Genomic DNA, 12,010 nt, shown 5'->3' on the forward strand with positions numbered 1-12,010 from the left:
ACCAAGAAGGCATGGCCCATGAATAAAGCAAAAGCTCTTGATGGGGTCCACCATCTGCAAGGTGACCTGTATCCTAACACGAGTTCAAAGGTCACAGTCCCTGCTGTCACCCTGCCTAGCCCCAGGCCAACCATATAGCATGAGCAGGGAACCCCACAGTCAGGGACAGTTTCAGTAATCGTGACTGACATGGCAGAAACACACAGGACACCTGGGAGGGTGTCAGGGCCAGGGAGCAGGGACTCTGACTCTGAAACACATCTCTCCAGCTTGTGAATACTTGGTGCATAGATCACTTTGCACTGAGCTAAAAACATCTTCTCTTAACAGCATTTTCTCGGTCTTGGGAGCTCCAAGAGGGCTTAACCACCCAGGGGACACACACACACACACACACACACACACACACACACACACACACACACACACAATGATGTAGTACTCCTCTTCTCTGAGGACAGTGTCAGGTAAGAGGCAGGATTGTCTAATTCAGTAACTTCTTCTTAATTGGGAGAGTTCATGAGCCAATAAAATTAAAGTTGTCATCTTTTTATCACATGCATGCTCACACATCTTGCCCATGACCCAAATCATCTCACAGAACAAGGGTCATTTAAAACAGCCAAAGCAGACAAGCAGCCCTCCCACAACAATCAGGCCTGTAATCGAGGCTAGCACGGCTCATCGATGTCAGATTTGCCACAGATCAGTGGGAACCCTGTGCTGGAACCTCCCATCTGGCCCCACTCAACCAACAGAGGTGGAAGTGGCTAAGCCAGAGAAGGGAGTCCACTTTCTAGCCTTCTGTGGCCTGGGGCTCCTGGCACAAGACTCCTGAAGTCTACTTCGGATGTGGCAGACAGATAACCTGTGGCCACCTCTCCCTTCTGGTGGCCCTGGGTGGCGTCTGGCTCAAGTAGCTCAATTGGCCTTGAGGAACAATGGAGAGAGGTGAGAGTGACAAGTAGGTGGTCTAGAAGTCCAAATAACCCGTGGAAAGTCTCTTCCTAATGCTGGGCCTCAGTTTCCCCATTGGGAAGATGGAACTTGTCTCTTGCCCACACTCCCAATATAAACACAAGCTCTTGGCATCCCAAGTCTCTACCTATGGTCACATTAGCCAGTTCCCCGAGAAGCCCAGGTCCCCACATCTGTCTGGGCTAATTGTATGGGTGACTCCAGAGTCTTCCCACCAAGTCTCCAACACCCAGGCCATCGGTAGAGGCTTGTCCTGACCCGGGGATGGAAAGAATAGCAGGGTCTCTAGGAATAGAAAAACCTAGCCGCTGGCCTGGGCCAACTGCACCGAGGGTGAGCTAGCTGCAGTGGGTTTAAATCAGAAAGCTCAGGAGAGGCCATGAGAACCATGAGCTGCAGGTTACAGTCTGCTAGCTCCATCCACTGTCTCGCAGTTCTGCCTTCCCTCGGCTCTCAAATGTGGGTACTGTTCTTATTCCACCTTGCCAGATGAGGCACAGAGAGATGCCTTAGGAGACGGGTTAGGGTCTCGTGACCACCAGCCACAGAGCTAACACGGGCCCTTTTTGCTTCCACTGTGGCCAAGGTGCTGGGGCCGCTGCCAGCTGCCCTGAGACCCCCAGGCTCGCCTAGAGAAGCCCAGCCCCAGCGTCCCACTGCCCCATGGGTACTGACCGCAGTGCAGGTCGCAGGATACCGTTGCCAATGATGAAGTGCAGCTTCTCTAGATTTGAGGTGGGCCGGTCCTCCAGCATGCTGTTGCCCTGTACCACGGACTCCCCATCATGCAGCCTCTTGGTCACCTAGGACAAGGACACAGGCGAGGCTGGGGTGCTGCACCTGCTAGGCTCCTCACAGGGAGCAGATAGCATCATAGATGGGGTGCTGTCCCTGCCAGCTACTGCAGAGAGTAAGGGACAATGGATGGCCCACGAGCTTGTCATCGCCCCATTCTTAAAGACTAATAACCACATCGCATGGCTGGGAGCACCAGCTCGGTGCCACCTGCATCGTGGGTAAGTTCTCTGTGGCCCTCTGTACCTCAGTCCCACCCAAGGGAAACCCTTACAGCCAGGATATGTCCCATCCCTGACTGAGTGAGAGCACTATCTCACACCGAAGTACAGCCTGGTTCACAAGCACCTAATTAGCAAGGCTCCTGGCCCTGGCATGGCCACCCTCCATTCTCAGTAGATGTGTGTCTGTCTCTCGGCCTCACGCAGCTACAGAAGCAGCCCCACATTGCACTCAAATGCAGCAAGAGATCCTCCATCATAGACAGAAAGGGCCACGCGAGGGTCTCATAGCATCTGAACCCATGCCTGTCTGTCCCAGCCCCCCACCCCCCTCAGCCTACACAGCCCTGTGTACAAGGCCTTGGCAGTCTCAGACGCTGAGAGATGGACTGACGGATGGCGGTGCCAATACTCAGAAAGACTACAGAGAAGTCTGCTCCCAGGCAGGTCCTGGGTTGAAGTTCATGGTGTATGCATCAGCCAGAAGTGCCCTCCTTCTCACGTGTGTGCTTGGCCCCACCCTGGGAAGCCCCTCCCCCAGGTGCTTCCATACACTTCTGCTCCAGTGCTGTGCTGTGCAGAAGAGAGAAGCATCGTCTGCTTCTCCTCCTACTCCTATTCCCAGGGCCCTCAGCTCAGCTGTGCTGCAACTTGGCTGCCTAAGGAAGCCCTTACCTCTTCTGTGAGTTTGGACTTCTTCTTCAGTGTCAAGTGTACCAACTTGTGTTTCACACTGGTCTTCTTCTGCCCCTCAGAGAGCTGGGCCTGTGAAATAGTCACGGGGATGAGACCTCTGGACAGAGGGGCTATGGCGTGGTGTGGTGTGGGGTGTGTGTGTGCATGCGTGCATGCATGCGTGTGTGTGTGTGTGTGTGCGTGCATGTGCGTGTGCGTGTGTGTGTGTGTGTGTGTGTGTGAGAATTCCACACAGATGCTCACAAGGTGCAGGCCACGAGGCCACCCTCTATCCTCAACCCTGCTGAGACTCAGAAAATCATAGTTAATGTCTGAGGCCTCCCAGCGAGGCGTCTCTGGAGGTGTCTCCCATGGCAAAGTCTGTCTGGTCTGCAGTGTGGCCCCTCAGTTATGGTGAGAATTTTACAGTTGGCAAATGATCACACATTATCCCAAGTAGACAGAGAATGGTAGGGGACTGGGGCGGGGATGAGGTGGAGAGAGCTAGACCACAGGATGCTTTCTGCTGGTTACCTGAGGCTGCATGCTGACATCATCCCCACTAGCCCAAGACAGTTGTCAGTTGGGGCCCTGTGGCCTCACCTCGCCCTCGCCCTGCAGGGCCTGCAGCTCCCTCTTGTATGTCTTCTTGCCTAGGGTCTCATAGATCTTAGTCATCACAGGGATCTTCTCACTGCCATCGCTCATGGCTGTGTGGTACTTGGGCTCTGGGAGGTCCCCCATAAACCGGAGGATGGTGATCCAGACAGCCAGTGCCGCCTGAGGGTGGAGTACACATGTTAGAGAGCCGGGGAGCACGGAGGAAGTGGTTCATGCCATAGAGAGAGCCTTGGAGAGGAGGCTGGAGAGATAGACAGCCACCACAAATGTGCTCTGACCCCAGGTTGGGTGCCAGGCCGAAGCCCAGCCTTGACTTGACAAGTGTGGCATCCACCACCCCATCCTGGCCCTGTGAGCCATGATCCAGCCGCAGGTGTCCTCACCAGCTGGTCACCCTCATCATCGTGGAAGAGCAGTGGCTGCTTGAGGGGCCTCCGGGTGTAGGAGTGTGTGGTTGTGCCCTGGAAGTAGGTGGCAGCAAATTTGGCGAATTTGTACTCAGAAAGGTCCTCCTCGTCCTCGTCAGGCAGGGGCAGGGCAGCATCAACATCCTCTTCCACCATCTCCCTCCGCCCTCGCTCCAGGTCCTGATGGGCAGAGAGGGGTTGTATCTTAACTGTTAGGCCAGGCCCTGTAGCTGGCAGGGCCAGAACAGAGGCTGTCCCCACCACTCTACCTCTACAGAGCCAGCCCCTCCTCCCAGAAAGCAAGCCCTCTGCTGCTTCTCTCCACTGTCCAAACAGCCCAGCACACAGGGGAGCCTCAAGGACAAAGGGTAGATGCTTGAGAATGGCCTTAGGGAGGGGTAGCGGGTGGACCAGGGTCACGTGGCAGGAGGAGGTTGGATGGGATCTGAGACCTGTAGGTCTTCACCCAGTCAGTCACCACCGCCTTCTAGTACAGGGCAAAGGATGTGAGAGGAGACAGAGGAGGCTCTGGGGTGCCTCAGGAAGTCCCGCCCCAAAGTCCTGATACCTCAAAGCCACTAGGTGCCTGGCCCTCCTGGCCTGGCAGGCCACTTGAAGTCCCCAGGAAGCCAAACATCTTGTCCACCATATCTGAGTGGTTGATAGGCTCATGGCGGGCCCTCTCCATCTGCTGTAACAGCTCCTTCTTCCGCCGAGCCTCTTCCTTCTCCTTCAGTTCCCGCTCTGCATCCTCGCGGGCTAGCTGGGCCAGGCGCTCCTGAGGTTGGGGGGATGCAGAGGAAGTAAGTCAGCACCCAGCAACACAGCTTCAGAGAATAGCTGTCTTCGGGGAGCCCAAGAGGGACCACCACCACCGCCACCACCGCCACTGCCATCACCACCACCACCATCATCACCACAATCACCACCACCACCACCACCCTCACCACCACCACCACCATCACCACCACCACCACCACCACCACTGCCATCACCACCACCACCACTGCCATCACCACCACCACCATCATCACCACAATCACCATCACCACCACCACCACCACCACCACCACCACCACCACCACCACCACCACCATCACCACAATCACCGCCACCACCACAACCATCACCACCACAACCACTACCACCACCACCACCACCCCTCCTCCACCATCACCACCACCACCACCACCACCACCACCATCACCACCACCACCATCACCACCACCAGCAGCAGCAGCAGCAGCCCCACTAGGGTTCTGACACAGTGGTGGACTGACTGTGCTTGTACCGCCCCCATCTAGGGCAGACAGATGTCCCTCATCCCTGGACCACAGGAGGACACCCCCTCTAGTATTCTCCTTTCCCTCGCCCCTGCCTTCACACTCTCCCTTTTCCATGTCCTCCTGTTTCCAGGCCACAGAAACCATGAAGTCTTGGGCTGTGGAGCTGGGAACTGTACTAGAGCTGACCAAAAGATTACTGTGAGCCACATTTAAAAGGCAAAGTAATGATGGTGATGGTGTTGGTGGTGCTGCTGCTGGCGGAGATGATGATAAGTAAAACCAATATCAATAATGCTTTAACTATTTTCAGTTATATTTTCAAATATCATCTTACAGCATGTAATCAGTATAAAAATTACGCTGGGGTACCTTACATCCCCCGCCCTGCAGCTAAGTGGTCATAATATTGTGTGCACCTCACAATTTTAACCATGGCTTTTAGATGAACCACACTTCAGTATTTGGTAGCATGTGCGGCTGACAGCCTTGTGTCAGGCTGTGTGACCCTAGTCACTCCCTTGTCCGGCTTTCGCTCTGGGTGTCACTGCTAACCAGGAAGGTATGGTGGACACATCCCAAGCCCCACATGAGAGTTCAGCTGCTGTGTGCTGAGGGAACCAGGAAGAAGTGTCTCCTAGGAGGAGGGAGGAAGATGGCAGGGACAGGAGACCAGCAGCCAGCAACGGAGGAAAGCCACAGAGGCAGACTGTAGAGCAGCTTAGAGCGCGGAGGTCGGTCTTACCTGATGCTTGCGCTCCGCCTCCTCCTTGGCCTTCTTGGCACTCATCTCCTTTCTTAGCTTCTCCTCCTCTGCCAGCCGCATCCTCTCTGCCTCAAGGCGCCGCCAGTACTGAGGAAAGGAGCAGTCGTGTGGCCAGAGAAACATGTAGCCCTTGTCACAGCTCTGCCTCACCTCACCCCCATCTCCCCCAAACTCCAAAAGGCAGTTGAGTTGGTCCCCTGGTCCCAATGGGTCGGGCTCATTGGATCCCAGAGCCAGGCCAAATGTGTGGTCTCCTTAAAATTCACAAGAGACCCGGGCCTCAGTCTCTAGTCCACCCCTGCAGGCAATGCCAAGACTCCTTTGTGGCTTTGGCTTCCTCAGCCAGCACCAGGCAGGGGTCAGGAGATACCTGCGTGCGGTAGCACACACTTAGATACCACCCACTCCTGAGGCTCAGAAACCCTCTCACCTCAACTCGGAGGCGCCGGTGTAGCCGGCGCGCAATCATGCCCCGGGCATAGGCCTGCACGGTGATCACGGCCCAGAGGCGGTGGCGGAAGGCCCTGCGCACCAGGTAGGCCCGGCAGCGGGCCTGGAACTTTATTATGCGCTGTCTGGCCAGGCGGTACTGTTTGTGCAGTTTCCGGGAGCGGTGCAGGGCCTGCAACCGCAGGAAGCCAAGACGAATCTGCAAGGGACAGCAAGCCATGCTCAGACCTGAGCTCCGGCAGAGATGAATGAAGCCCGCAGCAACACCCAGTGCGCAAGCCTCCATCAGACTGGGCCCTCCATCAGACTGGACCCACCAAGGTACCATCGATGTCATTCAAACAGAGCCCACAGTGAGGCCCACATCCTTCCAGGAACTCCAGCCTCAACTAACCAGTGTCCATTTCTGCTCATCTCCCTACTCCAAGTCCAGGCTGCAGCCAGATGTTCCGCAGAGTTGCATGTGACCAGGTCTATTTTGGATCATTCCACAGTCTCAGCCTCATGCTTAACTCACCAACATATTCCAAGAGAAAAGCTCAAAAACATGAGCCCCTAGAGCTAAATAAACCAGGGCTTTGACTGGAGGTCAGGTAGGGCTGCTTGGGGCATCTCAAGATGCAGGTTAAGTCCTGCTGCCAAGGTAACCCAGGCTGCTTCCATGTTCTGACTAACAGAATCAGGGGTTGGGGCTGGGGAGGGGACTCACCAGCTCATAGTTTTTCCTACAGTGGTGGCCCCGCCAATGCCTCTGGATCAGTGTGGCTGCACTCTTCAATCTCAGGAAGTTGGACCTGAAAGGGAGACAGAGATGGGTGACTCTAGAGCAGACAGCCGGTGGCCAGAGTCAGTCAGGGCCCAGGTGTGCCTTTATAGCACACTGGGCCCCTGCCCTGTGATCTCCAAGCTGTGTGATTTTGGGCAAGGCATAGAACCTCTGCGCCACAGTGCCACCATCTGGACAGGAATAAGAAGTGATGCCAGTGTCTGTCCTTCCTGCCTGGCAGTCTTATCACAAGAGACCTTTATGGCAGGAATTAGACAGATGCTCACTGAGTGGGTGGATATATGGCCAGATCAATAATGAGGTAACCCAAAAGGGAAGCTTTACATTGTCCAAATCTTTCCCTTTGTAGCTGAGGAAGCTGAGACCTGGGAGGCTGGAACTACAGCCCCCGTCACTGTCTGCCTCTGAGGAGCCCAGTGACGTTCCCCTGCACGCAGTAGGCTGTTTCTCAGATACCACAGTCACCTCTGGCTTGATGGGGACAGAGACCACACAGCAAGTCTGCTGAGAATCAGAAAACACTGGAGGGAAGGACAGGTGGGTCATGGCACAAGCCAGCACTCCGGGGCCTGCAAGCTGTGTGCAGCGAGAAACGAGACTGAAAGCCACACGGAGGACGGATGGTGGGAGTCGGGGTGGGAACCCTGGAGGAAGAGCAGGCATCGAGGAAGAGGCTGGCAGACTCACAGGTAAGGGGGAGACAGAGGGAGGGACCAGGTGGACAGCGGTTTGTGGGATTCTGTGGTTCCTGAAGCGTACTTTAGAGTTGGTCTCGCCATGTGTGGGCCATCTCAGGGGTATGCGTGTACTTAGTGTAGAATGTGAGCTGTCCCTCACAGCTGATAAACCTCCACTCCTGTCCAGAAGGGCAGAGTGTCTGCAAATGTACCCCTCGTCTCCACGTGTCTGGGGAGGGCAGACGACCGTGCAGTCCGGATTCTGTGACATGGCAGAGCTGCGTAAACCTCGTACCCGTGTGCTTGGGGATCTTGTGATCATGTGTGTGCATGTGCGATGGTGCCTGTATGTGCGCCCTTGGTGTTCATGTTTGAGCCTGGTGTTCATGTGGGAGAGCGGGGGTGAGCCAAGCACATTCCCAATGGGGGAGCTGAGAGAGCAGCAGCCGTTGACACAGACCTGTCTTTGAAGCCCCGGATGACCTTCTGGAGGAGAATGACTCTGTCTGTGATGGCCTTGTCCCGCTCCACCTCCAGCAACATGTCATGGTGGTCCTGGAAGGCAGAGCTCCTGATCAATATCCCCAGGACCACCTACTCAACCCAGGTACAACCAGTCTTCCTTCATAACTCAGGCTTAGGGTTCTATGTGCACCCCAGACTCCTAACCCTGCCAAGGCCTGTGCAGTGACCTTCTAGACTCTGCGGCCATTCCCCAGAAGCCTGGGGACTGGAGACTGGCTCACTATTGTCACTTCCTGCCTTCCCTGCCATCATTTCAGCCCTAGACCTTGCTACTTTTCTATCTAGGATCTTGGCACAGACTCCCCGCCAGGAGTCCCCTGGTGTCCATCAGTCCCCCTCTGACCGTCCCCTTCATAGGCAGTTGGGCAACCTCCTTATGACTTTCCACACATACCCTATAGCATATGCGTCAACCTGACATTCAAGACCACTCCAGGTCCCACTGACATCTCCAGTCTTTCCCCCAGCCCCCTCATGTCCAAGCCCAGTCCTCCTTCCAGTGAGATGAACCGTGAAACCTCACTGGTTCAATCAAGACACATACAGATGGAATGTTCCGTGGGTAGGCATAATATTGGGTGGTGTGTGAGAGCCACAGAAGAGCAGGCAGATGTGGCCTTGATTGGAAGCCTGGCCTTTGAGTCTCACACGGGGAAGGCTTAAAAAAAGAAAAAACTGTCTAGTAATCACCGACACCGGGTGAGACTCAGAAGTTCACCATGGCCTTCTCAGTGAGCAGGTGGGCGGGTGGATGGATGGGGAGTGACATTGGGACATGTGGGCTCTTAGAAGGATTCCTAAAGAGTACAGCTGGGGGGTTGGGGATTTAGCTCAGTGGTAGAGCGCTTGCCTAGCAAGCGCAAGGCCCTGGGTTCGGTCCTCAGCTCCAGGAAAAAAAAAAAAAGAGTACAGATGGGTGACGTAAGGGCAGTGGTGCCCTGCAAGTCTTCCGGTGCTAGGTACACCATTCGGCCTGTTCTCTATACTAACGCATACCTGACCCTTGGTAGCTCAGGTCAGTAGCCTGCTCCCTGCCCCCCTCCTCCCAGCTTGACTTCAGTCCTCACTCTTCTCTGAACCTGTGAATTGGGCACAGGACTTTCTACCCCACACCACCAGCAGGGAGACACTAGGAGGCCAGGCACACAGAACTCACTGTTTAACCAGCACTCAAGGAGCAAAGGGAACACAAACATTTCCCAAAGCAGAAAGCCTTGTTTTCTGCATAGGAGACGCAGTGGCTGACTCAAAGCCCACACCAAGAGGAGTTAGAGGGACCCCTAACCAGACCCCACTAAAGGCTGCTTCCTCCCTTTCTTCTCCCAGATGTCCTGCGTTCAGCCCTGCCCCCATGGAGGAGGGGCCCTGCTCTGTCCCCACGACAGAGGAAATGGAAATGGGGAAGCCCACGCAGTCCCTGTGCAGCTGCTCTCCAGGGCTGTGATTGTCAGGGCCCAGTTTCTCTGTCTCGTTCACCACTTCCTAAGAGGCTGTGGGAGCCAGGAGCCCTGACTGCTGTACCTGGGTGCTGAGACAGAACCACAGGCGATAGCACACAGCTGACCCTCATGACCCTGCCTGCAGAAAACCACAAGGAGCGACCTGAGGTCCGCTCTAGACCATCACAGGCCCAGCCTGTCACGATAGAAGAGAAGGCAGAAATGCTTAGTAACTTGCCCGAATACACCAGGCTGAACACCACAGACCACCACAGGGTTTGAATGCCTGGCATTGGTCTGACAAGACAACCAACACACTTTGGTTATCCAGCTCTAAGCTGGAGTCAGTGCCTGGCCCCGTGAGTTATCTCTAATCGTCTCTCTCTCTCTCTCTCTCTCTCTCTCTCTCTCTCTCTCTCTCTCTCTCTCACACACACACACACACACACACACACACACACACACACACACACACATCAAGATACCCTGTAGCCCCCTCTGAAACATCATGGAGAGCTCAGGACATGGCAGAGCCGTGGAGGCCAGGACAGGCTGTGCTCACCTTCAGAAAGATCTTGGTTTTGCCAATCTGCCAGTCATCGTGAGTGCCCAGCACGGCCTCAGCCATGCGCTGGCATGTCTCTTGGAGGTCACCCTGTGCGGAAGACAAGAGTACTGACAGTATATGGAAAAGCCCTCAAGTGTCCTTCTCAAGATTGAGAGACAGGTCTGTCCCTGCATGGCTGTGTGACTGACCCAGCCTGGCCCTGCCTTCTGTGAATGTCTGTTTTCTCCTCAAACCAACTGGATGACAGACACCACGGCGTCCTTCAAGGGTGTCCTTCTATCCTGCCCTATCTTTGCAGAAGTACCTAATGTAGTCAAGTAGATGTCAAGCTCCAGTCACTGTCACAGGTAAAACCGGGGTCCTCTCTCCTGTTGGTGTACCCAGCCTTGTACCTGCTTGTATGCTGGTTTCACCCCAGGCAGCAGCACGCGGTAGCGCTCCACAAACTCCACAAAGCTGTAGCGAATGGGGTAGCCTGCGTGGCGGATGCGGATAGTCTCCATCATGCCCGAATAGCGCAGCTGGCGTACACACAGGTGCCGGTCGAAGAGCTGCGGGGCCAGAACCAGAGGCATCACGGCAAGGCCACTACTGGGATGCAGGCCCTGTCCCGTATCTGACCAGCACAGGCAGAAAACACACAGAAGTTGAGGCCTCCTAGGAGCAAAGCCAGACAGGAGGCCAGGACTGTTGGTCAGACCCATGTGGCAGCAGGAAGTGGGGACCTGCACGTGGACAACTGTGTGCTATAGGATCAGATCACAGAGAAGACACAGGTCCGTGTCTTGGGAGACGTAAGAGGTTTCATGGATATTAGGGGAGGGTCTTCCAAGGCTGGAGGAGGGTGAGCACGTGAGAAGGGGCAGAAGCTTTAAAGTGTATGCCCTGCTAGGGGTGGAGGACATGGAGGGAGCTGAAGAGCCTAGGCCAGGACACAGTGAAGGCCACCCAGAGGTGGGTACTCCTCACAACCCCAGGCCACCCTTTACACAGCCCCCAAGCAGAACCATGTTATCCAAATGACTCTCCAGGGGCTGGCTTAGGTCCTTAGGGAAGAGGCACTGCCTTATAACCGGCTCATAGTAGCCACCGTGATGGCTTCATGGCAGGACTACACCCTGAGTCCAGAAGGACAGAAAAGGCAGAAAGCAAGGCCAGGGGCCTTCTGAAGCCAAGCTACAAGTCTGGGCCTTGTCCCATGGGTGACTGGAACCAAGAAAGGGTTGCAGCAGAGAAATATGGGGCAGGATTTACTTTAAGAATAGCAACATCATGTGCTGGGTTGGTCATGCTCGATCCCAGCAAGCAGGAGACAAAGGCAGAGAGGTAGGTCCCTGTGCATAGTCTGTATAGCAAGGTCTAGGCCAGGTAGGGCTGCATAGCAAGACCTTGTGACAACCAAGAACATGAATGATGTCATCCTCAGTGTAGCAGGTGTTCAGAGGAGGGGGAGGGGGCCAAGCTCCTGCAAAGGTGGAGGCCTGGGCTGGGAAAAGGTTCCAGGGAGCCGGTGCTCAGCTCTGTCACCCTGCATGCCCTGCTCAGGGAAACCTGAGGTCTGAAGAGGTCAGGACTCACCCACGCTGGGAAATGGCTTCCTGGCGGGGACAGCGTGCGGAAGGTCGGCTTCTGCGCTCCATTTCCTCTCCCTCTCAGCCACTTTCCCCAGCCTTCCTTCCTTCCCTCCCCACGTCCCACACCCAGCTTCCCCCACCTCTCCCCTCCTTTGGATAAACAACACCTCTCAGGGCCTGCACTGAAGCAGGGGGCTAGCAGCTAGTCTGCCTGAGCCCCTCAGTCCCGGAGCTCCCATGTGAC

The 12,010-nt window shown here is 55.4% G+C and overlaps 1 protein-coding gene across 4 annotated transcripts in view; it reads right to left on the reverse strand.

Annotated features, from left to right (window-relative positions):
- The window catches only part of Myo7a (myosin VIIA), a 69,130-nt gene that overhangs the window by 20,997 nt on the left and 36,123 nt on the right, over positions 1 to 12,010 (reverse strand). For all 4 annotated transcript variants that reach the window (XM_032895664.1, XM_032895667.1, XM_032895666.1 and 1 more), the window contains 11 exons: positions 10,585 to 10,743; positions 10,187 to 10,279; positions 8,121 to 8,215; positions 6,906 to 6,990; positions 6,177 to 6,395; positions 5,726 to 5,833; positions 4,266 to 4,475; positions 3,674 to 3,877; positions 3,273 to 3,449; positions 2,670 to 2,759; positions 1,654 to 1,781 (listed from right to left, as the gene is read on the reverse strand). In XM_032895664.1, the coding sequence (XP_032751555.1) occupies positions 1,654 to 1,781; positions 2,670 to 2,759; positions 3,273 to 3,449; positions 3,674 to 3,877; positions 4,266 to 4,475; positions 5,726 to 5,833; positions 6,177 to 6,395; positions 6,906 to 6,990; positions 8,121 to 8,215; positions 10,187 to 10,279; positions 10,585 to 10,743 (1,568 nt within the window). The remainder of the gene's footprint in view (positions 1 to 1,653; positions 1,782 to 2,669; positions 2,760 to 3,272; positions 3,450 to 3,673; positions 3,878 to 4,265; positions 4,476 to 5,725; positions 5,834 to 6,176; positions 6,396 to 6,905; positions 6,991 to 8,120; positions 8,216 to 10,186; positions 10,280 to 10,584; positions 10,744 to 12,010) is intronic.

Source organism: Rattus rattus, chromosome 2 (genome assembly GCF_011064425.1).
Source record: "Rattus rattus isolate New Zealand chromosome 2, Rrattus_CSIRO_v1, whole genome shotgun sequence".
NCBI lineage: Eukaryota > Metazoa > Chordata > Mammalia > Rodentia > Muridae > Rattus > Rattus rattus.